Source organism: Excalfactoria chinensis, chromosome Z (genome assembly GCF_039878825.1).
Source record: "Excalfactoria chinensis isolate bCotChi1 chromosome Z, bCotChi1.hap2, whole genome shotgun sequence".
In the NCBI taxonomy this organism is placed as follows: Eukaryota; Metazoa; Chordata; class Aves; order Galliformes; family Phasianidae; genus Excalfactoria; species Excalfactoria chinensis.
This window is the reverse complement of record NC_092857.1, coordinates 42,216,976-42,244,418: the sequence shown is the minus strand read 5'-3', so window position 1 is coordinate 42,244,418 and position 27,443 is coordinate 42,216,976. Positions and strand designations below refer to the sequence as shown.

At 37.9% G+C, this 27,443-nt stretch overlaps 1 protein-coding gene across 3 annotated transcripts in view; it reads left to right on the top strand.

The window, feature by feature from the left end:
* The window catches only part of SLC44A1 (solute carrier family 44 member 1), a 71,947-nt gene that overhangs the window by 8,560 nt on the left and 35,944 nt on the right, over positions 1-27,443 (top strand). For all 3 annotated transcript variants that reach the window (XM_072359112.1, XM_072359111.1, XM_072359110.1), the window contains exons 2-4: positions 11,779-11,868; positions 13,994-14,136; positions 21,116-21,252. In XM_072359112.1, the coding sequence (XP_072215213.1) occupies positions 11,779-11,868; positions 13,994-14,136; positions 21,116-21,252 (370 nt within the window). The remainder of the gene's footprint in view (positions 1-11,778; positions 11,869-13,993; positions 14,137-21,115; positions 21,253-27,443) is intronic.

Genomic DNA, 27,443 nt, shown 5'->3' with positions numbered 1-27,443 from the left:
GCCATATTTCTGAAATCTAAAATATCAGCAGGTGTGCAGATTGTGTCAGCTCTTTTTGAAACAGCTGTGTTATATTGCAAGATAAATATTTAAGTTGTAGACTGTGATGGAAGTGATGTCACCAAGGGAGTTTTAGAAGCAGGTTTAAATATGAGTTGGCTGAAAACGAGTGTGATATGAAATACTGTGCAGTGTAAGTCAGATTCATAAATGAAGTCTCAAAGTATGAATTTTCAGTTTAAACATCTTTGTACTACACCATCAGTAATATTCTAAGCACTGTCTCATGTGCTTTTGTTTTCATTTGCATTATGTTGAAAACTTGTAAATATTGTGTGGCATGAGAATATTAATGAAATAGCAGGTGTGGAAGTGCTCAATCAAACAAGTACAGTGTAAGTTCATTACCTTTTAGTGCGTAACTTTGCAGTAGTATTAAACTACCAGAAACCTCTTCCTTTTTCTAGTCAGATCTCTGAACATCTTTTCTGGGGATAAGGCTTTGGATAATGTTTGCTGATCTGGTGCCATTAGGCAAATGTGGGTGCAGGTCCCAGAAGTTCAGCTAGCATTTGCTTCACACTGTCTTGAAAAATGAATAAAATTGTTGTAGACATACCACAGAAATGGACATCAAACACCACCATAACTGGCATATTTTGTAACACAGTTCCTTTTGGAGTAGCCCAGAGGTGTTTGGGTTGGCTTACTATGCAGAGAATGGTATCATTTCGGAGGGCACTGGCAGATAACGGTGCATTCTGTTTTCATTTCTTTTTAGATATGACTACCACTTGTGGTTATGTTTGTAAATATGGGCATTTCCAAGTCTCTGCCTGCCTGGAGAAGCTGTATTGGCAGGCTTTTTGTAATAGGAGCCCAACTGCTCTCCCTCAAGGATAGATCAGACCAAGTCTAGAACCAAAGAAAGATTTAGGCTGGAAGGAAGCACAAAGCTCATCCAGTTCCAACCCTGTGCTGTGGGAAGGGCTGCAACCCCCCAGCTGAGCCTGCTCAGGATCCCAGCCAACAGGGCCTACAGAGTCGCCAGGGATGGGACACACACAGCTTCTCTGGGCAGCTGTGCCAGGGCCTTGCTGCTTGGGTAGAGGATGTCCTCCTAATATCTAACCTATTTGATAACCCTAGCCAGGGGTGCGCCAGCCCTCTCATCAATTTGTGACTCTCTTCTGGACCTACTCCAACAGCTTTGCTTCTTCTTTGTGCTGGGGGCCCCATGCCTGGACACAGTACTCCATCTGAGGCCTTACAAGAAGAGAACAGAGCAGAGAGGGACAATCTCCTCCCTATCCATGGTGCCACCGCTCTATACCCATAGGCCCATACTGTTGGCCTTCCAGACTGCAGGAGCACATTGGTGGCTCATGTCCAGCTTTTTGTATGCCAGGACCACTAAGTCTTGTTCCTTGGGGAACACATCACTGGCTTCCAACTGGTTGTAGAGCCACTGACCACAGTCCACTGGCTGCAGCCATCGAACCAAGTATTTATCTGCTGAATAGTAAGACTGTCAAATCCCTGTCTTTCCAATTTTCAGGCAAGGTTGTGGTGTGAGACTGTATCAAGATTACTACTGAGAATTAATTTGTGTGAGAGTAGAGAAGAGTAGAGTATGGAGGTGTTTTTATTGCAACAGCATCGTTTAGGTGTACTGAGGGACACAGTTTAGTAGGAAATTGTGATGATAGATGGGTGGTTGAACTGGATGATCTTAGAGGTCTTTTCCTACCTTGGTGATTTCTGTGATTCTATGATTCCTCCTTTCAGGAGAACTCATACTGATCACTAGAGTCTGGGTTTTCTGTACCTACTCAAATAATGGAGGAGTAACAGTAAATTGCTGCATAATAAATCAGTTGTAACGTGAACCTGAGGGAATTGTCAGAATCCATGTTTGGCTGTTGCGTGGCCTGCACTTCTCTACTGTTGGGTATTTTATCTGAACAATTTTAAGTCATGCTCAGGAAATCAGCAGGTAATGTTGGACATTTGAACCATATTAATGTTTCTGCAGTTGATGAAGCCATGCGTTGCAGACAAATTTAACACTTCAGGACTTTACTTTGGCAACACTTTTTCATCTACATGAAAATTTTATGTAGAGAGCTAGTTCACTTGAGATAGTCCTTCCTCTCAGATGCTTTATGTGCAAAGAGCTGAGTGTTTTTATTTTTTAGGAACGGAATCATCCAATCTTCTGAGTAATAGAAGAGCCTAAAATAATCAGACTTAATTCTCCCTAGAGATAGCTTGCATCAGCCTTCATATTGTCAGAGGCTCTAGGCTCTGTTTGTAATGTGTGAAGGCTTTAGAAAATGGGCATATCTTTTTACTCCCTCTCAGTAGGAGTCCCTTTGTGCTCTATTTTAACAGGTTACAAGTTGAATAATGCTTTTCTTTGAAAATGTGAAGCAATTTGCTAGATCTTAATTTCATATTCTTATGTTTTACATACTTGCTCAAATCAGTTATTATCTATTAGATTGGCTGTATATGCAGACAAATCCTCTCCTTTTCATGAAGTAATGTCTGACTCATTGATATTTATAAGAGGGATGCACTTTGTCTGCACCTGTAATTGATATCATGTATGTTTTAACCACTTTGCGTTCAAAATGTAAGTCACAGAATCATGAAAGCTGGAAGAGACCTCAAAGATCGTCTAGTCCAACCATTCACCTACCAACAGTGTAGCCCACTAAACCGTCTTCTGTAGTACCACATCCCCATGTTTATTGAATACCTCCAGGGGCAGTGACTGGATGGCCTGCCCCAACCTGAACTTCCCCTGGAACAACTTGGTGCCATTCTTTTTCATGCTTTTGCTGGTTACCATGAGTAGAGTACAACCCCCACCTTGCCAAAGTAAGTGCCATTTGAAAGGCCAACACTCATGGAGTCAAAAGATAAAAGGGGCTGAGCCTCCAAGGTAGAGTAATCTAGAAATATCCTGAGCTATTAATGAGATCAGGACTCATCTCATCCACTTCATTTCAAGGATCAGGATCTGTACAGAGAAGTGAAAAAAATTTTGTCAGGACAATGTACAGTTATTGCTAGTTCTTTCTCTAAGAAGCTGAACAGTGTAGAAAGGTATGCTGTACTTCAGACAGAAAAGTGCTGTTCTGTCTGGTAAGCCAGAGAATTACATTCTTGCAGTAAAAAACATATTTTTTTTGTTTCCCCTTTTTTATAGGTTGCATTCAGAGGCACCAGTGCTTCTGCAAAAGGTTTGCCAGTCCCAAAGAAAGTACACAGAAGCAAGTCAATATTCATAAGTTGAATAGAGAGGTGCTAGAGTTACTGGGGGAAGCTGGTCAGTGGAGTGTCTTCCCTCAGGTTTCCCCTAGCAGTTACCTGTGGCAGCCAGCAAGACGACTACAGGACTCCTTGATAATGTGGCCAGATGTATATAACAGCAGAAGAGAGCAAAGTGTCTGTCATGTATCAGGATAAGCAAGGTAGTTCACAGAAAACAAGGATACTTACAGCTACAGAGCAGTTTCTCACAAACAAGTTCTTTGCATTAGTGTGAAGAAACCAGAGACAGTTTTCTAGTGTTTCCAAGCTGACAGCTGCCCTTTCTCATGGACTGGATGCCTGTTCAGGTTGTGATCTGTATTTTTCCACGCAGCTTGCTTCATGGTAAAGGCCAGCATATGAATAGGCCTGTTATTTAGCTCATAAATAAAATGATACAGATCCAAGAAATGCTCCTTGCCTGGTAGTTAGGAAACACTGACAAATGTTTCAAGAACTTTTATTTATTTATTTATTTATTTATTTCTGGCAGTATGGGCATGTTTGAAAAATAGCTTGCTGGGCAGCTTGTGTACATGATGTGTGTTTGGTAGCAAGCAGTTTGATGTGGTGTTCTGGAAGAGAACTCAGGAGTGGGCTCAGTTTCCTCAGGTGCCATTTTTTGCTGTGTGAGGTATTGCCTGACTCAGATATTCATGAGCACTAAACTTGTACTGTAGGTGTAGAATGACTGTACAAATGCCCATTGTGCAATTCAGATAAACTGAGAAATGGTTGAAATCTTCTTTCATGAGAGAGCTCTACAGGACACAATGGTTGTTTCCCACAAAAGGACCTGGTCAGGATGAGTGTCATTTTCGCCTCCATGTGCTACATATTACTGCTTTGTGCGTGCTGTGGCTGTTTGTGTTCTGTGTAAATAATCTGCTACATAACCATTTCTGAATTCCTTCATTTACAAATACAAGTGCAGCTTCCAGCAGCTCTTATTTCTACTTACTCTCCTGCAGTCTGCTGCAGTTGCGCATACTCTGAATCTAGATGTTAAAGCAAAGTGATAAAAAAAACAGAGAATTCAAAGGGGTTGTGGTTAGATCGATATCGCTCTTGGGTTAGGTTTTGTAACAAGTGATCTTAGACTGCCACATCACTAATAATGTCCCTGAGGATCCATAAATGTACAATGAAAGCTATCCTTTCATTTAGAGTGGAAGAAAAACAACCTGAAATACCTGCAGTCCAAAATTTCAATACCCTCTTAGTATGACTGAAACAAACTGTAAAGGACTGGAAAGTGAATATTCTGTTTTTTGCTACAGTGACTCTGCAATGCAATAAGGAGACTAAATTAATTATAGATATTTGAAAAGTTCATTTATATGATCCTTTTGCAGTGATCTAAACAGATGGTTATTTGTGTTTTAAAAGAAAAGGCTTTAGCACAAATTACCCACATTTAATTCCTTCAGAACAATACTTGTTCTCCCCCAAATAACTCTTGAAATTGTTGACCCAGCTTCAGCCAGCTTGGCACTGATAGCTAATTCAGCATTGCCAGTTAATTCAAAGCTGTTACATTCCTGTGAGTTAATGAAAGACTGAGGTCAAACTGTTTCTGCAGAAAAAAGGGCAGTAGCAAGAGCTGATTTATTCTTAGATACCAGAAAACTTAAGAAGGATAAAAAAAAAAAAAAAAAGTGGGGGACAGAACAAGGAAATGTTTGTACTGCTTGAAGCACAGTAGTTATAACTGCCGCTATTTTAGAGGCAGAAAGATCTGATTGTATCATGTGGGAAGTTGGAGGGAAATAAAAGTTGACCATGCCTTGAAGAGCTAATTATTTTATTTTCCTTATTTTTTTTTTTAATTCTCTTCTCAAAACTGAATAGAAGACTGTCCCTCTGAAATGAGTAGCGAGAGACACTGTTTTGAGTAACAGACTCAAATTCAGATATTTATGAGTGCCAGCATTTGCTTCATCAGCCTAACAACTGTTCTGTGGAAGTAAAATCTCAGATTGTATTAAATTTTCTGATTTGATGTCAACGTGCTCTTAGGGAGGAAATCTTTTTGAAGAGTGTGCTGTTGCTGTGGTAACTGAGATATTCAAAACTTGGAAGGTGGGTTGGATAGACAGGGCAACTAAACATTAGGGGATGAGGCCTAAGAAGTGCAGTGTGTTTGTTAAAGGAAAGTACCGGGATAGGTTTAGTTTGCGATCTTAGACTGACTTTAAGGAAAGGTCAGGTACTGAGTTTAATGGTGAAAGCAGCAGTGAAGCCTTTGTACACGAGTTGTGCATCAGTGTGGCTGGCTTTATGGTGGCTCAGCAAAACTTCCAGCAGAGCAGTGAAACCACTTGGTGGTCTGAAAAGTCATCTTATTAAAGCATAGAAGGAACTCCTAAAAAGTGGATTGGGCCAACTGCTCAAGTCCCCGAGAATGCACCTTTAAATCCTTTTTAAATGTAGACCTGATTGTTCAGAAATATCCCTCTAGAGCCAAAATGCCTTGTCTTTTATTCTGCATGGAATAGAAAAAGAAATGTCAATTTCTAGTCTAGAAAATGTGAAAGCTTATTCTCACTGACTGCAAATGGTTAACCAGGTATTTTGCGGCATGTTCGTGTCTTGTTAGAACTGGTTTGAAGGTAAGAAAAAAATAAAAGAAAATAATTGATTGCCTTCATAAAAGGAATGTCAAAAATTGTGTATCTTAAAAATTATTATATTATTATAAAATATATTATAAAAATATTATTATATTAAAAGTTATTTCAGATTTTTTGTCTAATTTTCCGGTATTTTGGCTTTGAGTAGAACAGAATAAAATGCTGAAGCACAAGGATTTCAGGTCACTGTTTTATCTATCATTATTTACAAATACAGGTAACAGACAGTTTGGCATGATATTGAACAGGAGCTCTGAGAAACCTCGTCTTGGAAGCCTTCTCTTGATTCAGATTGGCTTAGTTCACATAACTGATACCCCTCACTTTGCTGACTATGGGCATTGCTTTAAAATATTGTCTTTGCATGGCTTTCTGATCACTATGTTATTCCTGGAATTCTGGAATTTGGCTAGTAATTTGAAAGACTGCCCTACATCATGACTGCTGTATCTTCCTATGGGATTTTGATGGAGTACTCACTTCATCCTGGATCTTCTCTAAGCTTCGTTTTGGACTGAAATATGTGGTGTCTCTTTCCTTGTTTTGTCCTTACTGACCTGAACTAAGAACAGTGGATGTTTTTCAGAACAGTTAGTCACTGGATTACCTCAGTAATGGCTTCATCATCATCTTCCTGTGACTTGTGGTCTGATCACAACGATATTTTAGAATTTTTCTGCTGCCTTTCTCCCAGGTTGCAACATCCTCTGTTGATGGCAAATTCTGTGATTATCCTGATCTTATTCACATCTTTGCTGCTTAAGCACAGCTTGATTATATGTGCGTTTACATACACAAGCATACATGCATATATATATATATATATATATATGTTTGTTTTATATGTCTACATATGCGTGTAATACTGCGCGTATTCTTTACTTGGTGTCTTACTTCAGTCATATTTCTCCCACTTTTCACATTGCAGGAGATGCTGTGTGTTTAAAGAAAGTCCTTGATACCTGATTTCCATCATCCAGTTATCATTTGTGTTTGTTTGTTTGTTTTACTTCTTTTTTCTTCAGACTGTGTCAGGGCAGTCATTGTCCTGTGGCTTTTATGAGGTTGCTTTCACCGTTCTGTGTGTTCTCTGTAATTTCTTGTATCTTTAATACTTGTCTGACATGCCTCATTTTTTACTTCTTTTGTGCACTTACTTGAAAATATGCTCATAAGCACTCAGCTGCCCAACAAGAGTGATGCCCTGCAGTAAATACATCAGTTATAATGAAAGTAGTAACCACTGTTTTTGTGCTGTGCTGATAACTGTGAAGAATTATATTAACATATGCAGGAGGAATCTATATTCGGATTTCTCCCGCTGCTCAGTCCTGTAAAGGTATTCTTTGGAAATGTCAGGGAAAGAAGAAGCTGGGAGAGGAGTCTGAATATGTTTTGAAGTAATTGAATAGAAGGAATACCAAGAAAATGGTCTCTTTTATTTTGTATTTGCATATGAACACTTGCTTACTTGCAACGATGTAGCTCTGAATTGTAACTGAAAAACTTGAAATTCTTCCCATGCCTCTCCAGCATAAGCCCACCTTAAGGCACGCAGCTTTCTAGGTTTGGAAAAAAGATGTCTTTCTAAAATTGTCTTAAACCCAGCAGTTCTTGTGGGAGAGAATGTATTGTTTTAGTGTAAGTAATAGAATGTTATTCTGGAGGGACATGCCTCAGAACCTCTGATAAAAGACAGATTTTCATCTGCGGTTAAATAACAGAGTATGCGCGCTCTTGAGAGATAAGTGGAGAGTCTGGCTGGCCTGTTAATTTTTGTGTACTCACCTCCCTGGGGGGAAGGTGGGCTACCCAAAGTGAAGGCTAGGAGCCCTATGTCTATGCCCAGAACTGCACAAGAAGAAACCAAGTTATTGAGCATATCTGTGGAGGGGAGATACTAGCTTGGCAACTATCTTGTGGATTCTGTTTGCTTGGAGAAACAGAGAGGTGGACTTTGTCAACTACCCAGAGGATGTGCGTGTGAAGAATATGAACCTGGCAGCAGAGGTGGGACTCAGCATAAAGAACTAGGAGGCTCTTATAAGACCTGGTTTTTTCTTACATCAGGCACTCCTGCTTCCAGAACGCCTGCTGTTGCAATAGTGAAATATAACACTGTTCACTAAAATCCTTGCCTGGGCCTAAGTTGTTGGCTTGTGTTTCTCACATTCTCATTTGTCTTTGGGAACTGTTGAGTTTGATAGCCATTCTTCAGACTGTTTGTGCACTAACCTCTGAACACTTGTTTGGATTCTTAAGCAAATAACTCTTAAACTGTTAAAATCAGGACTGAAGAGCTGTTGAGGACAGGAAAACATTCCCAACCTGATGTTTTTACTTGCAGACCATTCTGTTGCCTGTGGTCCGTTTTGTCTGACAGCACTTCTGGTTCTGTAGTAGTGTGCAGGTAGTCCCGTGCCTTATTAGTCATAGAGGATCCACAGGTAGCATAGTATAAATTATTAAAGCTATATTTAAAGACTATATATATTGTTTTCCTCTCTTTTATTTGAATTTCCTGTCTTGTCAAATGTTGAGGAATTTTAATGTCTTGAGGAAAGGTGGAAATGAGTAGAACTGCTGACTTATGGAAACAAAGTGTGGTTTCCGGGCTGCAGAACAATCAACGCTTGTTAGAGCTTATGTTGAGCACAGGCTCACATAAGAAGAACGGAAGTTGGTATCTGAACAGAAGTTTAAGTGTGCAGTCTGCACAGGGAATAGTGAGTAGGGAGGTGTAGACGCAAAGACAATGATTAAGGGTTGTAAAGTCAAGGAAGATGTTTGAGTGGAAATCATGAGTACGTGGAAGCAGCTGAGAAGAAAACAGCAAACAGATACTGGCAGCCAGCTTGGATTGTAGCAAGCCCTGAATTAGAGAGACATTATCCTAAAGACACATAATTTCATACTGTATTAGTTTACTGAGTGGTTAAATTGCCAGTTGATAAGTAGTGTATTTTTAATTGTTTCCAGAGGCACTTTTTGTTTAAAATACCTTCCCTAACTTTTTTTTTTTTTTTTTTTTTTTTTACTTTTTTTTCCCTCCCTATAATAGCTGTATTTTTGAGCCTAGTTAAAACTATTGATGTAGACTGAATTCTTCTTTATAACTTTCTATATACCTGTTAAGCCATGGCTTTTCAACCTGTCTTTTTGAAACACGAATTGCAGTCCACTTTTGTAAGTGAAATGGGTTGCTTACTGTAACTGTGACTGGTCAGACAAGCTGAATATTTGCTGGAGCTATTTCAGAGGATGTCCCGTGGCTTTTAAAAATCCTATTAGAAGATTTTGTTTGCAGATGGTACAGAGGATAAAAAATAATAATAAAAAAAACCCACGCCACCCTATCCATCTAACTGCTGCCTCTTCTCAAGGGCAGATTACTCTTAAGGTGCAGCTGTAGCTGAAATTTTTCTTTGTTTCATGTAAATAGAAGTAAGACTTTCAAATATCAAGGGTTCTTGGAAGCAGACTTAGGAATGCTAAGCACAAAGCTTTACATATTTTGTGCAGTTCATTTATGTTAATTGAAACAATATAAATGTCACAATCTTACTGCAAATGTTAAGTTTGAATGGTGTGTTAGTTCAAAGTGTGAGCTTGCCAGGATCAGAAGGCAGTTTTGTTGAATGAGTGTAGTCGGATGAATGATGTGACCTTTTAGTGCCTCTCAGAAGTGGTTGTTGAGTAAAATAGCAAGATTTTTGACTGATGAGTGAATGCGTAGAGCACAAATTAAAAACATAAACACATGTATGCCACTGCAGTTTCCTTAATGTGAGGTGGCAAAAATAGGGTGGAATTTCCTGGTGAAAAGCTGAGCTATTCAGAAGGGATGCATTTTGATACATGGCGCGTGCAGGATTTCTTTTACGTTGTAAAGCAGTTTTTGTTTTCAGATGGCATTATCTGCTGTAGGGTGTCCATCCAGATACGTGAATAGCAAAACACATCTTACTAACATTGCAAAGGTTACTTCCTTCCTTCCTTCCTTCCTTCCTTCCTTCCTTCCTTCCTTCCTTCCTTCCTTCCTTCCTTCCTTCCTTCCTTCCTTCCTTCCTTCCTTCCTTCCTTCCTTCCTTCCTTCCTTCCTTCCTTCCTTCCTTCCTTCCTTCCTTCCTTCCTTCCTTCCTTCCTTCCTTCCTTCCTTCCTTCCTTCCTTCCTTCCTTCCTCCCTTCCTCCCTTCCTCCCTTCCTCCCTTCCTCCCTTCCTCCCTTCCTCCCTTCCTCCCTTCCTCCCTTCCTCCCTTCCTCCCTTCCTCCCTTCCTCCCTTCCTTCCTTCCTCCCTCCCTCCCTCCCTCCCTCCCTCCCTCCTCCTCCCTCCCTCTTCCTTCCCCCCTCTTCCTTCCCCCCTCTTCCTTCCCCCCTCTTCCTTCCCCCCTCTTCCTTCCCCCCTCTTCCTTCCCCCCTCTTCCTTCCCCCCTCTTCCTTCCCCCCTCTTCCTTCCCCCCTCTTCCTTCCCCCCTCTTCCTTCCCCCCTCTTCCTTCCCCCCTCTTCCTTCCCCCCTCTTCCTTCCCCCCTCTTCCTTCCCCCCTCTTCCTTCCCCCCTCTTCCTTCCCCCCTCTTCCTTCCCCCCTCTTCCTTCCCCCCTCTTCCTTCCTTCTTTTTTATATAAAACTCTGCAAAAGTAGATGCTGAAAATAGAATGGTTGGATGTAATGTCAACAGTGTTTATTTTAATTCAATACTGACATTTTCTACCCTGTCAAGTAAGTCTTGGAGATGCTTTGGAGTCTTGAGTGCAAAAAGTAATCTAAAACTTAGGCAGACTATCTGCTTTGATTCTGTTTCTGAAGAGAGCTGTTCTTTATGCTCATATCTCAATCTCCTTCCCCAGGTATGAAAACAGTGAGAGTGTTTTTTTAGATCTTCATAAAAATGTATGAACAGTACTTATTTTGGAATTAATTATAAGATTGCACACTATCTAAAACAGTCTGTTTTTAAAAGTAGCTGCTGTAATTAATATTGTCACTATAATAACGACATTCTAGTATGGTCTTTTTTTTTTTTTTTTTTTTTTTCCTGCAACAGCTAGTGTTCTTTACATGAAAAATTGTTCTTTTCTTGAATTTTTTGACTAGACAGCCAAAAGACTGTATTTTAGTGGTGTATTCACACCTGTGAAATTTTATCTCATGAGTAGCAAACAGTTGGAATTGCTTAGAAATACCTGTTTATGATTTGCAGCATAATAAATAGCATTCAGCATCATTGTTTTGACATTTCAGTACAAGACTTTCCTTTCTGGCACCTGAGCAATACTGACTAGAGATTTCTTTCCTTAAATGTTGTGTTTAGCTGCTTCTGTGCAAGTAGACAAGTGTTTCTTCAATACCAGTTTAATGCATCTGTTGTACATGTACTGTACTTGTTAAACCTTCCTGCAGTGTTTTTAAATGCATGAGTTTTTTAAAAGTTTAATCTTTAATGCAAAATAGTGCAAGGTAGATGTGGAAGTCTACAATAGAAGACATTCTGTGCCTTAGCTTCTTTCTAGTTAATAAAAAAAAAAAAAAAAAAAAGTAGAAAAAACCTGTTTATTGGACAAGTACCTGTGAATTCCTGCATAACTCATTTTTTTTCTGGGTGAATTATTCTTTGTTGATCTAGCTGCCAGCGAAGATTTATTTATTTATTTAAAGTGCCTTTCACAAGTCTTACTCTCCATTGTTCTGGCCATTGGTATTTAAGAGTTGAAAGATAACTCCTGCTGTATGTTCATACCCCATGCTATCATTTTCTGACTTGTTATCTATTAATGTTTAACATTATAAACAAACGTTAACCCCGTGTCTCTTTTCTCATGTAAGAGCTCCAAACGAGAATGGAAGCCTCTGGAGGACCACAGCTGTACAGATGTACCATGGCTGCTCTTGTTCATCCTCTTCTGCATAGGGATGGTGAGTAAAAATCAAAGGATTTTATGATTGTTATGCAGCCAAAGAGTTTTCATTATTTGAAGGAAGTTTTAAACTCTGCATCCAGTAACTTAACAAGTAAGGCCAGAATATACTGGCATTTGAATTATCAGCAGTATAACAGAAATGGGTGCTGTACACAGTTGGAAGGATTTGTTAGGATTCAGAATTCATTTTTTTGTTCCAGTTTCTGCTGCAGCTTACCTCCTGGAACTCCAGTTTTTATAGTGCTCTGATTTTTTTTTTGTATCTTGTGTTGTTTTATGGATCTATGTACTCTTCCTTCCTAAACACAGAATATCTGTCAACATTTTGAATAGCTGCACTGTGCGCCATAGCATTTAGGAGTGTGGAATTTCTGAAAGCTATCAGCTTTCCTTTCTGTAGTTCCTTAGTCTCAAGTCTTTGGAATTCTTAATCCACCAAAAGACTTCTTTTTATTTTCCCGAAGTGTTTGTTGTTGACTGCTTGAAATGCAAGGATGACTATGTTTTCATTAAACTATATACATTATGTTATCACTGTGAGATATTAATATCTTAAAAGCTTTAAAAGCATTCTATTTCATGAAATGAACAGCTTTAGTTGTGGTTGTTTTTCTCCTGCCTGTGGTGTTGATGATATCTGGTTACTCATTCTGTACCCACCTGCTCCACTGGTCTTAAATTAGTTTGCTGTGGGTTAGCGTCCCAGATTTTCTTGTCTAAGGAATACATTACAAAGAGCAATTACTCAGTTGTTCAAATCCTGCTAGTTGGTGTTCTGTCGGAGAGTTCAGTTGAACAGTCAAGTACCATGATAGGCTGGAAAATCATCCTTGCATTGTCTTAGTTTAGATCAGTTGAGAAGGAATTACATTATTTTTCTTACCTATGTCTGGGGAAAAGTTTTTGAACCATCCAAGAAGCTAAGTGCTTTGGAATGTAAAATGCATGATCGTAAGGCCATCATGTGGTATAAAGAGATCCTGTAAATTGAGATTCAGTGTTGGAAATCAGCTTTAATTATTACTTGCGATGATAGCCTTTTCCTGGCTTTGCCCTTGTTCTCACTTTTAAATCTGTAAGTGCATTAGTGCACTGGCAAGAGAAGGACAATGAACAGCTTGCTGTCTGAGGTTTCTCTACAGTGATAGCCTGTCCATCATAGAGGATCTCTGTCTTACATCTTCAGACCTTTGAACCCACCCATATTTTAAGTATTCAATGCTGACTTCATTACCTGTCATCAGCATGTCATGATCCTGTTGCTCCATGCATTTGTGTTAACTGGTTCCTCAAGTCATAGCTTGCCTCATCATTAGTGATAGTGGGACAAGCATATGGTTCACTTCTCCCTTCCAAGGGCATTGCTAGAAAACTGGTGATGTTTTTCAAAACAGTATCCTGTTCACAACATTGCTGCCTTGATGCTAGTTTTGCTAGTGTAAGAGTTCTGAAAATGCACAGCAAGGTCTGCCTGACATTGAATGCTTGACATTTTGCCCTGTGAGTCATTTTGCATTCTCTTGCACCATATCTTTTTTTTTTTTTTTTTTTTCCTGCATTTGAACCTAGTCTGTGGAGCAGTTGTGGCTTTCACCTGGCCACTTTTTTCTTTTGATTTAGAGCAAAAAGATTTTTTCAAAATGAATTTAGGTCAGATAGGCCTCTTCATTTTAGCTTATCATTGACAGTGCTTAATTTGAAGGAGAAACAAACCAGAATGCAAGAAAAGCAGGTCTGTCTGAGATCTTGTAAAACAGATACTAACCATTGATAATGGCAGCTCTTTGTTGTAGCTCTTTTTTGTAGCTCTTATTCAGTGTGTGCCTTTGTTCTCTCTTCTGCTTCATGCACTGCTTGATGAGGATATTATGAATCTCAAAAAAGAACACCTATGAGATTCTTAATTCTGCTTGGATAATGTGCTGTACTAGATATGAGCCCTCTTTTGGCCTTGCATTTTGTTTTATAATTGCACAGTAGTTCTCTGTGAATTGTCCTTGTCTTTTCTTCTTTGATCTCAAAGAATTTTTAAAGAAACTTTGCTTATAAACAAATGAATTAAACTACATTTTCCTAGCTGCCCAACAGAATATTACTATTGTGGATTTTTCTCCCCACAGGGATTTATCTGTGGCTTTACAATAGCTACAGGAGCAGCTGCAAGACTGCTTTCAGGATATGACAGTTATGGAAATATCTGTGGACAGAAAAATGTCAAGGTGGAGGGAGTAGTCAACAGTGGTCTGGACCTCACACAGAAGAAGTGAGTATGTGATTCAGTTGTTCTGTTCTGTAAACCAAGAAACCGAATATCCTCTGAAAACCAAATATCCTTTGAAAGTGATTTTCAATAGAACCGGAAAATGAATATTTTATTTATTTATTTTATTTATTTGTTCTGATCTTCACATCTGTGGAACAACCTTCCATAACAGCAGAAGTACTTCAGAAAGTGTACATTGACAGAAGTGTAACATGAGTGCAGTTAAGTCATTGAGGAATTTCTCATTCTTAGCATCCACGTGGGGTGTGAGGGTATCTATCAGATCACCAAAGGGTTGGCTTTGTTTTGGTTTTATGTATGACAAATGTTCAGAAATTTGAGATTAGGCCTTTGATATCTGTACAGAAATGATTTTGTTGTTCTGTGATAAGTTTCTGAAACTGAGTTGAGGGGGATCTGGAAAATATCCAACACATTAAAATAGAACTTTAAAACTTTAAGATTTAGATTGTAAGCAGTATATATAAAAGCAGCTTGTGGAGAAAATATGTAAGACTGTTAAGCAGTACGTAATTCTTTTTTGAGAAAAATGCACAGTTAGAGATCAGAATCAGTGAAGGAGTAGTACAGGAGCTTATTAATTAATTAATTAAGCTAATTAATTCTGGAATGAGGACTTGAAAACATCTTGAGTGAATGTCAGTTGAGATCTGCCCTCCTGTCAGTGTTCAGGACACATATGTACAGAGGATAATTTCAGAAAGTAAGCTTTTATTTAGCCTAGCCTTAGAACTGAGGTATTAATTGACAAAAAAAAAAAAAAAAAAAAGTCTCTTTCAAAATTTGGTTATGTTAGAAGAGTTAAAATCTTCAATTTCTGACAGTGTTGTTATTTTACTTCTCGCTTTTACTTTCAGACTAACAGAAAGTCATTAATTTGTGGGTGTTATTTTAGAAGAATGCTTTTCTGATGTATGCTGATTTTTAGTTATTGTAGTAATGATTTCTAAACACCTGATTTAAAATTTAATGTTGCCACGTGTCTGTTGTATTATTAGAAGAAATTAAATAATTAGTCTGAAAACTTCTACAGGTTTTTGTTTGTTTGTTTGTTGTTTGTTTGTTTGTTTGTTTCTGTCAAAAGATCATTTCTTAATCTAATTGAAACTTCTTGGAGAGTTGAGCAGCTTAAAACTTATCCAGGATAATTTTCCTATTTTACTATGTCAATATTCTAGTGCTTTTTAAGGTCAGATGTGTGTAGTACAGAAGTGTCATTCTTGTATTATTAGAGAAAATATAAATATTTAAATTAACATCTTAAACTTTCTTACCCTGAGAAAGAAATGATGTCTGACTTGATGTAAGAAGGTGGAGAAACTCAGGCATGTGACTGAAATATACAAAAAATAGTGTAATAGCTTCTTAAATTCCAGAATATCCATTTGACAAGAGATCATCATGAAGAGAAACATCTGCAACTGTGAAATGAATTCATCTTGTATAGACATTATGGAAAGATAACAAATAGAAATTGAGAGTATTTTAAATGCAGTTAACATACAGTGCTTTTTATTTGTCAAGCCAAAGTCCTTTGTACAGTTCAGAAGGATCAGATTTTTTTGAAAAAGGTATTGCAGCTTCAGAAATGACTGAAGTGAATGACTGTGTACACTTACGTGGGATGTCATCGTTTCTGTTTGGTAAGAGTGAGACAAGGCCTTTTAGTAGGACAAACTATTCTCCAGCTATTCTAGCGTCGTAAAGGGTACCCTAATTTGCTAGAAACCTGTTCTTTTGTAGGCACATGATACTTCTCACTCTCACTGTACATGACTTTTTAATTTTTTGGGACAGTTTGTCAGAAGAAGCAACCTACTTTTCATAGAATCATAGAATGGCTTATGTTGGAAGGGACCTCAAGGATCATCAGGCTCCACCCCTCACTGCCACAGACAAGGGTTGCCAACCTCCATATCTAATACTAGAGCAGGCTGCCCAGGGCCCTATCTGACCTGGCACTGGACACCTCCAAGGCAGGGTATCTGACAGATACTTTGCATCTGTGTCTAGCAGATGGAGCTCTTGCAGTGTCTGAGGTACAGGTCATGGGAATATTTCATGCTTTTTTTTTTTTTTAGGAGTACTTTTCAGACATATGTAAAAATCATGTTGTCTTATTCCTATTTAATATTTCAGTTTGTGTGGAGAAGGGAAGGGCTTTAAGCTCTGTGATTCTGAAAAAGTGAAATTATTCTGATTTCATTCTGCTCTCAGAGTAATTCTGTCTTCGTTTCCCAGTCTAAGTCAGAAGAGCTAAATCATCTCTAAAAACATTTTCTTTCTTGTAAATGACAGTAACATTAGAGATGATAAAGAGGAAGTGAAGGGCAATCCGCATGAGTATGAAAATCTGGTGGTAGGGGTAAGGAAAAGAGTTCTTGCTGTGGTGTGGTCAGATAGATACACAACAGTTACATTGAACTCAGCGAAGTGGAATGGGGGAAGAACATTTGTACATCTTGATCTTGTCAACAAAGAGTGAATCGGGCACCTTTGTCTTTTACAAAGGAAAAAACAGCTTTGATAGACTCTGATTCAGAGTAAGATGCAGAATTGTAGTCCAGCACTGGATTCTCAAATCTTCAAATCTCTCTGCTTTAAATTAGTTCAGTTAATTTTGGCAGTTATGATAGGGCTAAAAATGTCTTTTTATTCAGAAGCACTGTAGATTCCTGTTGTCATTGTTTAGGCTCCTGTAATGCTAGTTCAGTGGTATCAGCAATATTTTGGTGCTTACACAGAATTCAGTTATTGCTGTTCCTTCAAGAAACGAATGATATACATGTACTGGTATAGAGAAGAGCCAGGGTGGCATTTCACCTTAATAAATGCCTTTGACTCATGAAAAGTGTTGATGTTTAGCTCATATCAAAGACCAGGCAGAGTTTGTTGCATGCATGCAGAAAACTTTTAATTAGTAAAATTAGATGCCCTATACATCATTTGTTTTGATTATGATAGTTTAATTCAGTTCTCCATTATCGTGGTAAGATGCTTATAAATCACAGTAAATGGTTGCTCTGTGAGGTACTTATCTGCTTGTAAAGAGATGCCTTGAGGACATCAATGACACTGGTAAATACAAGAATGTATTAAGTACTTGAAGGTAATGTAAGCTCAGTCACATAATTTGCCACAGTGCTTAATATGTACTATCTGTCCTTCCAGAATCAAGATGTATTGTATAAAAGGATGATGCTTTGACTTCCTGTTTTTGCATGGGAAGAGGAGATTACTGCATTTCTCATGGTTATGAATAGGTCACTTGTCAGGAGTGAGAGCTATTGATGCTCTGTTTCTAATCTCAGATCATTTCTGAAATTGTATTACTTCCTTTTTCCTTTAGAAAAAAAGGAACATAGCAAAATAGAAACTCCAAACAATAAGGAAGATTATCCTATAGATCTTAGATTTTTGAATTTTTATTTTATGTATTCTTTCATTTTATATCTATATGTATATGTGTATTTGTATATATATGAGATGCATGTTTAAAACTTATACTGAAGTTCATTTTGAACCTTCTGCCTCAGGATGAACGACTTGATATTGACCTTATTTTCAGATACTGTGACTTCTGAAAATTACGTAGGCTCTCACCATCTTTCTTTATGTGTATATAAATCCATTTAAAATTACACAGTAACTCAACATTTTTAGGTCTTATTATACCTATGGAATGTAGGCATATTAAAAACTTAATGCAGTTATTAATGTTAACTTTAGTATTTGTATTTCCGGTCTGAGTTACACTGTTACCAACAAACTGGCCTATTTTTTATTCTGAAGAACTAGAAGTGCAGTACTTTCGCATGGGCAAAACCTGTTCAGTGGTGACGTGGCATGGAATTTTCCACAGTAAAATTAGTTGTTTTCAATAAATTGTAGCTCAAAAATCAAAACAAACAAACCACTTTCCTCTATGATGCTGTTATTTGATATTTCAACTCACATTTAAGCTGTTTGAAATAGGAAAATAAGATTACGTAGAGCATGGATTGAATTCACTTATTTCATAGAATAATAGAATCATAGAATCACTCAGGTTGGAAAAGACCTTAAAGTTCAACAAGTCCAACCATGACCTAACCATACTGCCTTTCATAGCTTGCAGTTTCATTTACAGTTTCCTTATTTATGTTAGAGCCACCTCTGAACTGTGCAGTGTAGTGTTTGTACTATATGTGTCCATTTAAACATACTTCTGTCCAAACTGTGTATGGCACTATATTTGCGCTGTATTTCTGAGCTGCCGGTCTTGACTTGAAGTTGTGTTATCTGTTTTCCAAAATACTCTTGACTTCTTCCAGAATTTAAGATTATAGCTTAGTCCTTGAGTCCATTTGAAGAATATCAGGCTGCCTTCCAGTCTGTGAGATAGTAGCAATGCTGAGGCGGTTTTCCTGTGCTTGTCCCAGCAGTACATGTTAAAGGATGCTGGGATTACCCTTCTCCACAGCCACTGGAGCCCAGCCTAGGGATTTGGGGTGTGCACCCAGGCTGAGGGACGCAGCTTTACAAACACTGCTGAACACTGACAGAGCACACAGCACACAGGCACAGCACCATCCCCTCCTGCCCTGGGGCTGGCAGAGCCAGCAGGCCCTGGTGCAGGCCCACACAAGAGATCTGCAGGCCATCATCATGGGTGTGCCTGTCACCTCAGTGCTGCTCACACCACATCTGTGTGTGCTGGTCCCCTGGTAACTGTTATTTGGCAGTGTGAAGTGCACGTTGCACGGAGCAACATAATGCAAGATGGTGAAGCAACGGTTCAGTAAGAAAATTGGACAGGCTGTGGTAGTTCAGTGCAGGATTCATTCTGACTGGCCTTAGCTTACACACAGCCTGTCCCCATTATGCCTCTTTATATCTTTCCCACTTTGTTCCCATTGCTTTATGTTGTCACCTCAGCTGGCATAGCTCCACTGACCTTCTCCAGTGTCCTGGACTCTTAGGTTAGTATCTGTATCAGCTGCAAAGTCTCTGACTGCTTCTACTTGATAGGCCATTTGTTGATGTGGTTCAGTAATGGCACACATTTTATGTCCAGGTGTTTGTCTCCCTCCCTTACCAGAATTTGACAATAAACAGGTTTGCTATCATCAATGCTTCCTTCATCATTTGTTGGTCAGATTTGAGTCATAGATGTTCTTGTTAATGGCTGCTTCAACTTGTTATCCTTAAAAGACACTGAAATTCTCCTCCTCATGGAAGGGAATAGCATCTCCAGGGACTTGCTCTCATGAAGAGGAAGTGGTAACAAAACTACCCAATTAATACACTATTGTCTATCTTAGTATCTATTCAAAGATGTTTATGGAATGTTTATGGTATATGGACAAAGAAAGGGAATGTTTTAAGAATGCGTATGGCGTATTGCTATATTGCACTTTATTTTGGTGACATGGATTTTTGAGTTTCAAGAAATGAGACAGGAAGTCTTGAAGCTAAGGGCTGAAATGCTGCAGAAAGTAGTACTAGTTCTCATACACTGGAATTGGATAATAGGTAAGTTTTTCTGGGGGGAAAGGATAGTTAGGAATTTGCGCACTGGAAGCGTTGAAATGGAATCTAAAGATTAGCCTTTATGAGCGTGGCCTACTGAGAGAATGTATTTGTTTTTTCTTTGTCTAGTATCTGTGCTGTGAAGTTTGTTCCAGTTGTATATGAGAGATGTATGGTTTGGAAAATTGTCATTGTCTGTGAGATCTGTTATAATTTATGTCACTTTCAAAGTATTATCTCCAAAGTATGTGGGATCAAACATGCTGGGGCATTATATTTTTGTTGTAACTCTTTCTGTCATAGCAGATTCCCATTCAAGTATCCAAATGATACAATGTATTTTTTTTTTCTGTTAGTGTGCTTCTAAAGAAGTCTTATGTGCGCTGTACATTTAAGATGTACTTATAAACAATATGTAACCATAAAGTAGCTTGGAAAAGTTCTCTGAGGTCAGAAGGAATTTTTATAGATTATGGGATTATAAATTTCTGACTGCAGAAAAAAGATAGTCATTTAATATGGCTGTTCTATTTTTGTTTGTTTTCTCATTATTACTTTAGATAATATGAAGAGAGTATTTTAATTCATGACATAACAATGGAGTTATTGGAGTTTGAAATGCTTGTTCAGTTTTTGGGAAAAAACAAACAAAAAGATAATCTGTCTTCATTATACCGTGAATTGGCAATACTGTAGGGTTAGTCATTGCAATGAAGCGTGCATAGCTAGGAGATAAGGTTGGCTGGAGAGCTATAGTATGTACTTCATAAGCAGCTTGTTTTTAGTGACAGCGGCCATCATGGAAAGTTGTGAATACTGCACTTGAGCTGTAGCCACTTGAATTACATGAACAATTTTAATTTAAAGTGAATACTAATCTGATGTGCTTGACTTTATGGGCTGGTGCTGTGGAAAATCAGTCTAAACCAAAAAGCTCTTCTGAATTTTTCATATTGTATGTACTCATAAAAATAACGTCAGATGGTCATTTTTTGTAGAATAAGCAAAACCTCATGGGATTTGTTGTGTATTTTTTGAAAACCTGGAAATACTGAGGTGGGGTTTATTTCTTTTTTGTTTGTTTTTTAGTTTTGTTTTGTTTTTTAAAGAAGTTTTATCTTTCAATTTTAAGACAGATATCTGTGAGAAGGTATGATAGAAGTGCTAGTCTGTATATTTGTAAACATACAATTTGAATAGATTTCCATCTGATAAAGTTTAATATCCTTGCTATGTGATCCAAGAGTCTGTATACATTAATGTGTTTGTGGTGCGTATGTTGAGTATATGAATTCTTTTTAATCATACCATTGTGTTAATGTGAAATGTTACACATTTCTTGGTAGGTTGAAAGTTAGTCTTGAATTACTCCTATAGTTTGAGATTAATTTTCTTCAATGTAGTTGTTGATTAAAGTAGAAGTAATTTGCATCTTTTTCCTCCCTAGGTATGTGTTCTTCTTGGATCCATGCAATATTGATCTGGTACATCAGAAGATCAAATCTCTTGCTTTGTGTGTATCAGCTTGCCCAAGGAAAGAACTAAAAACTCTGGCTGATGTTCAGAAATTTGCAGAAACTAATGGTATGAAAAATGCATGTCTATTCATGTACCAATTTAGTAGGATTGCTGAAAGATTTGTGCATTAGTTGAACTGAAAATGAAACCTCTATTAAGAAATACTGTTCAACCCTAACATTTCTCTTAGACCTCACTGTGTTAGTATGTTTGTGTTCATGTCTTGGACAGTTTTGCAGGCTCATTCTTAAAACAGGAGCAGGAAGTATAATGAGAATTTAAGAGGATGTCTAACACTGGTGAGTGTGTTCCAGCTCTTACAGAAATGTTCTGATATTGCCGTTCAGCAGTAACTGTTGAAATATGTTCAAGGGGCCCGTGACAGCATTTCAGCTGTCAAATTTCACTTGGAGCACGTCTGTGGTTGTGGGAAATCGTCCTGCTTTTTATTCAGTGCCACAGTGCAATACATTTTTGCTTTAGTGACTGTTTGTTTGTTTTTTGCTTTTTATAATACTTAAAGAAAATAATAGGGAGAACAACTGTATTATTGTACGAAACAGAGTACTCCACCCCCAAAAGTAGTACTTCTTCTCTGTAGGAATGATGCTGATATTATCACCTCGATCCATATTTTAGCATTATGCATAATAAAATGCATGAGAGACAATCAATTTGTGGACCATACAAAACAAAGTAAAAGTAAAAACTTGAAAATAATTTGAGAAAATTGTCAAGTTCTCCGACTGTTAAAGTGGGATAATTTTGTTCTGGACTTCACACCTGTTATTTTAAAATGCTATGGTGAGATTTCTTTGAGACTCAGCTAATAATGGGTCTGTCTGGTTGAAAGCAGTGAACTTGATTGCTTTTCGCAGACAGAAATGACATGTTGTTCTCTGTCCTAGTACAAGTGATATGAGCACTTGTTTTTTTTTTGAAAGCAGAATGAGTTCAAGTGGCCCTGGAACACTGTTTGCCCTCTCAGGTCTTCCCACTGAATTGTCTGCACATCTTGGTCTCTGACAGGTGAATCAGGGAGCTAAATGTAGTGTGGAATTAAAGCATGTTGCTTGTAAGTCTATGTAACTGTACAAACAGCCATCTCAGCACAATGCAGGGGACAGTTTGGGAGTGATAACGTCCTCATGTAACTTGTTTACTGTTGTCAGTTTAAGCCCACAGTGAAAGTTAGTATTGCTGTAGTGTGATTTTACTCTTCACTTCTACATCTAGCTGTTTTTCTTACCTAGGGAAGGCACAGTGTTTTTGTGTGGAGTTTAGATACATCTTGAAGTAATAAAAAGCAACCACACTGTGTAACCACAAATATTGTTGCTATGTTTCTATGTGAAGTCTTAAATTAACTGTGCCTGAAATACTTTCAGAGTAATCATTTTTTAAAGTACAGCAAAAATTGCTTTTCCTAAAAACTTACTGTGTCTTGTCTTCATGTTTCTTCCTTATAACTTATCTTACTATCTACTACCTTATCTAACTTATCTTAGGTTTTAAGCAAAACTCACAGATTTTCATTAATTAGTATCAGAGCCAATTGTTTCAGCTTAGAGAATCCTGGCCAAAAGCATAAAGTCTTTTGTTAAAGAAGAATGGAATCATTCATGAGTTCAAGCCCCAGTTTCCATTATATCAGTTTGGGCTTTTCAAAACAACTGAAAAAAGGGTACTAAACTAAATCAAGCTTTCTTTTTTTTTAAATGTATACTGTACAAAACTGGAATCACACAGTTCGCTGAAACTGATTTTCATGGCTCTAGTTAAATGTTCAGCAGCCAGGGCGTACATTTTGTATCAAATAAACAGCCTGCCTACTGAGCACCAGAAATGTTATGGCAACACAGTTTGCATATAGATAGTAAAAGTTAAAGCATTATTCAATCCTGCAATAGTGAAAGAACATTGGATTAGTATAAAAATTATAGTACTCATTAATCAGGATCTTTTCTCCGAGAGCCGCTTTATAGCTCTAAGAATAGGTTAAAACTGCATAAAACTAATAAACTGTTGCAGACTATTTCATGTGACAATAGACCCTATAAAAAGAATGATGAGAAAATATGATAATTTTGAACATGACCACACACAGTTTAGTTGCAATTTCTATTCTCGTGGTGTTATCAAGTTGGAAATTTAGAGTTCAGCTGACAAGTTTTGAAGAAGGAAGGCAAGAGATACATTTGGCTTATTGTGACAGTCACTGCTGAGTTTTCCATGCTAACAACTTCTAACACTCATAAAAAATAAATAAATAAATAAATAAAATCATGCCTTAGTATTTGTAAATGCATGGGTGTAGAATGCAGTAAAACCTTCATTTTGATCTTCTGAACTTTTCTAAAAGTTTTAATCCTTCTACAACCTGAAGATAATAATGATGCTGGAGATGGGCTTTGTGTAGGTTGCTGCGTGTAATTGGAAGAACTAGCCATTTTCACCTGGCTCAAATGCCCTCCCTGAAGTCACTTTGCCTGTCTCGACTCCTTGGAATTTCTTCTTAAATTACTGCTTAAGAATTGTTCTATTCTGAAGAAGTCTTCTGTGCCTCAGCCCATCAAGAGCTGATATAGTAAATTCAGATGAAGCATTTTACCTGAATGTCTTTATGAAAAGCTCTCATACAGCAAAACAATTGCAACATATTGAATTGATTCATGATTTCATTGATATTAAGATATGATCTTTCAAATAGCTTAGCATTTAATGGTTTATTTCCTAAAATAGGGCCGGCACTTAACTGCTTATACACAGTGTGATAAAACTGCTACCCTAGGACAAAAAGCTGTTAGTGAGGAATTATTTGTTATAGCACAGTATAATGTGTAACATGTGTTTGTCTGTAAGCAAAGTTATGAATAAGCATTTAAGGCAGAGAAAATTCTTGCTTGAGGCATGAAGAATATTTCATTATGAAGCAGCCCTTTGGCTTCCTGAATCAATAATGGTGCACTTGCTATTCTGCTGTAATTTGGGAAAAAGAGATGATTTGGTGAATAGCGCTGTGCAATTTCAGGTCCTGCTTTTGCGATGCCATTGCATCTAAGAAAAAGAGAACTCTGTTCTTCAGAAAGTCTGGCTGATGTTCAGGAAACAAGTGTTTGACTTCAGCCTGTTGAGGGTGACTGATGGACAGAATACTGGTAATTGGGTGGGACTTACAAGTGGAGAAACAAGAAGGAAAATGCTGGGCAGTTGGCTGAGATCTTCAGCCTGTACAAAGATGCAAGCTGAAAATGTTAAAAATGTTCTGAAGTGACTCCAGAAGCTGATGCAGCATTTACAGAGAATGTTTTCAATGCTGCTCTCACACAGACAACTAGTAGTTGACTTTGCAGAGCTAATGGATTTTGCACAACAAAGAAACTTTATAAAGTGAACCAATCGCTGACTGATCTCTCCAGGACTTTCTCAGCCAGCAGAACATTTCAAGCAGGGATTTGATATTTTTGTTTGGTCTTGGCACTTAAAAAACTGTGCATGTTGAGTATTGTTTGTTTGTTTGTTTGTTTTTGTTCTTATTTATTTATTTATTTATTTTACAGAAAGCTGATTGGTGCATAACATTCAGGAAACATTAAAATGGCCTTTTCAAGGCCTTGCCAAAGCATTTTTTTAACATCCTTACACTTAACAGTGAGAGGCTGCCCTGGAGTCTTTCAGTAATCTGCACTAATATAGTATTATTAGTTACATTAAAAAACAACTTGGGAAGGGGAGGAACAGTGAGGTAATGAATCTTGCTACTGCTAAATAATGATTTAGAATTATATGAAAAATTGTGATGTCAGTGACAGTGGAACAAAATATCAAATGGAATGGAATACCTGCAGAATGAAGGGGTAGGAAACAACCACTGGTATATGTTTTGTGTTTTACTACAAACTGGTTATTGCTGTTTGGGAAAGAGATTGTGAAGCTATGGAGTACAGTGAAATAATTAGGTGAAGACATAGAATTCTCCAAAAGTGTAAGATTTCTTAATTGTCAAGAGAGGAAAACAAGAACATATGACATGTGTGAATTCTTGCTCTGTTATCATCTTAAAAGTTGTGTAATGGACCTTGCTTTGTGAATGTCTTGTGATAGTACATCCCTCTGGAACACTCATAGTTTAGATAAATAGTCTCCTTGCTTTCCTTCCTTTAAAACACAGTGTACTTCTGAAAGGTACTGAAAGACAGATATAGAGAATGAAATTTGTTTTGTTCACTGAGAATGAATCTGTTGAATTTATCTAAGAAGTCCTGATCACAGAGTGCTTCATCCAATGCCATTTTGCTAATCTCAAGACACATCAGTACTTCTCTGGTTTTTAGTACAACCCATAAATTAGATTGATGTGTTAGGTTAAGTTATGTCTTTGTCTGTCCTTCTGCATGTACCCTGGAACCATTTACAGCAGAAGTGTCTACAATATCTGGGTATGTTTATGCAGTCTTCTGATGCTTACATCTTAACTTCTACTTCCAAACATATTTGTATCAATGGCTGAAATGTGGAGTTATTTTTTTCTCAGTCATTTCTAGTTCTGATGCCAGCTTGTGCATAACATAATGCTGCTTCATTCCTAAATGAAGCATCAAATGTGAACTATCTGCTTCTGAAGTGTCTTTGTTATTCTCTTGGCAGGTAGGAAACTGATCCAAGCCTAAACTTTATGTATTCTTAGTGCTTGTGTTCTAAGTGCAGTTTTTTCATACGGTTGTTGACAGGATATAATTACAATTGTCAAACATGGTGGGTAAGGAATGAAATAAGTCTGGTCAGCATTCACGATAGCTTGAGCCTTTTTTCAACTTTTTCAACTTTTCAACTTGGGAGAAATGAAGTGAGACTTTTATTAGCAGTGAACAGTAACTTACCTTTTTCTGTGGAAAAAACCTCTTGTCCTCTTACCTATTTTTGGTTTTTGGCTGTAGAATTTACAGCAGAATTCCTCACAGATGTATGATCCAGTGTCGTAAGCTTCCATCTTTTAAGGAAATGGGATGATTGCACTCATGGCTGTGTCAAGGTTGGAAGGAAAACTTATCTTTTGAGATACTTTGTCCCAGTCATGGCCTCAAAATATTCTAGTGCCTGGGGCAGCTCTATTTATGGAGAAGCTATGGGGCAGAAACTGTGTTTCATCTCCAGAATACCACCTAGTATATGAAAGCTCCAAATAAAAAAGCACTGTGAGATCAGGAGGCTCTATGTATTCATTGCTGTCTGGGCAACTTTTAGTCCACATGGTTCAGAAGTATTTTTTTTTAAGGTTACAACATGTTGTAATCTCAGATTCAATCCATGTAGGACAGCTAAATGTTATTTGCCTAATGATTTTTCCAGAAGTAGTATATGCACAAAGGTAGCAAAGAATTATTATTTAATGATTTTTCAGTTCATTCTCTGAATTCTACCTATAATGTTTATGAAGCAATTAAGAGTGTTAATAGTTTAGGAATAATAGTGATGTCTGTGGTAAACTAATTGTCTCAGCAAAGTAGATAATTGAAATTCATCTTCTAGCTTCTCCAGGCTTTATAAACTCTTAAGAGCACAGCTGAGACTGGCCATGCAAAGATTAGTTTCAATTACCCCAGATTAAAGGAGTCTAAAGAAGCATGTTCCATGGGATGTGCAGTTGAAGGCAAGAGTCCCAAAGGAGCCCCAGGGGCAGTTCATAGAATCATCATAGAATTCTAAAATAACTTGGATTGGAAAAAAACTTGAAGATGATCTAGTTCCTTCCCCTGTGCTGTGGTCATTGTTGCTATCCACTAGATCAAACTGCCCAGGGCTCCGTCCAACCTGGCCTTGAGCTTCTCCAGGGATGGTGCATCACAGCTTCTCTGGGCAGCTGTGCCAAGGCCTCAGGGATCTCTGAGAAAATAATTTCATAGAAACAGATAATGGCTTGGGTTGCAAGGCATGATCTGCCCTTGTCACATGTTGACTGTCCTGGATTACCTTCCTTTTGCGTTTGCCTTAATTTCTCTTCCAGGAGGATCTGCTCTGTGATTTTTCCAAGCATGGAAGTGAGACTCATCAGCCTCTAGTTCCACAGTCCTTTCTTTTCTTACAAATGGGAGCTATGTTTTCCTTTTTACATCCAGAGGGGACTTAACCTAACAGTCATGGTTTTACAGATACAAAGGAATGGCTTGTCAATCACATCAGCCAGTTCTTTTAGGACCCTACCCATAGGGAGGTGTGCTGCCTTCCTGCAGCCTGAGTCAGGGATATTTCTAGAAAAC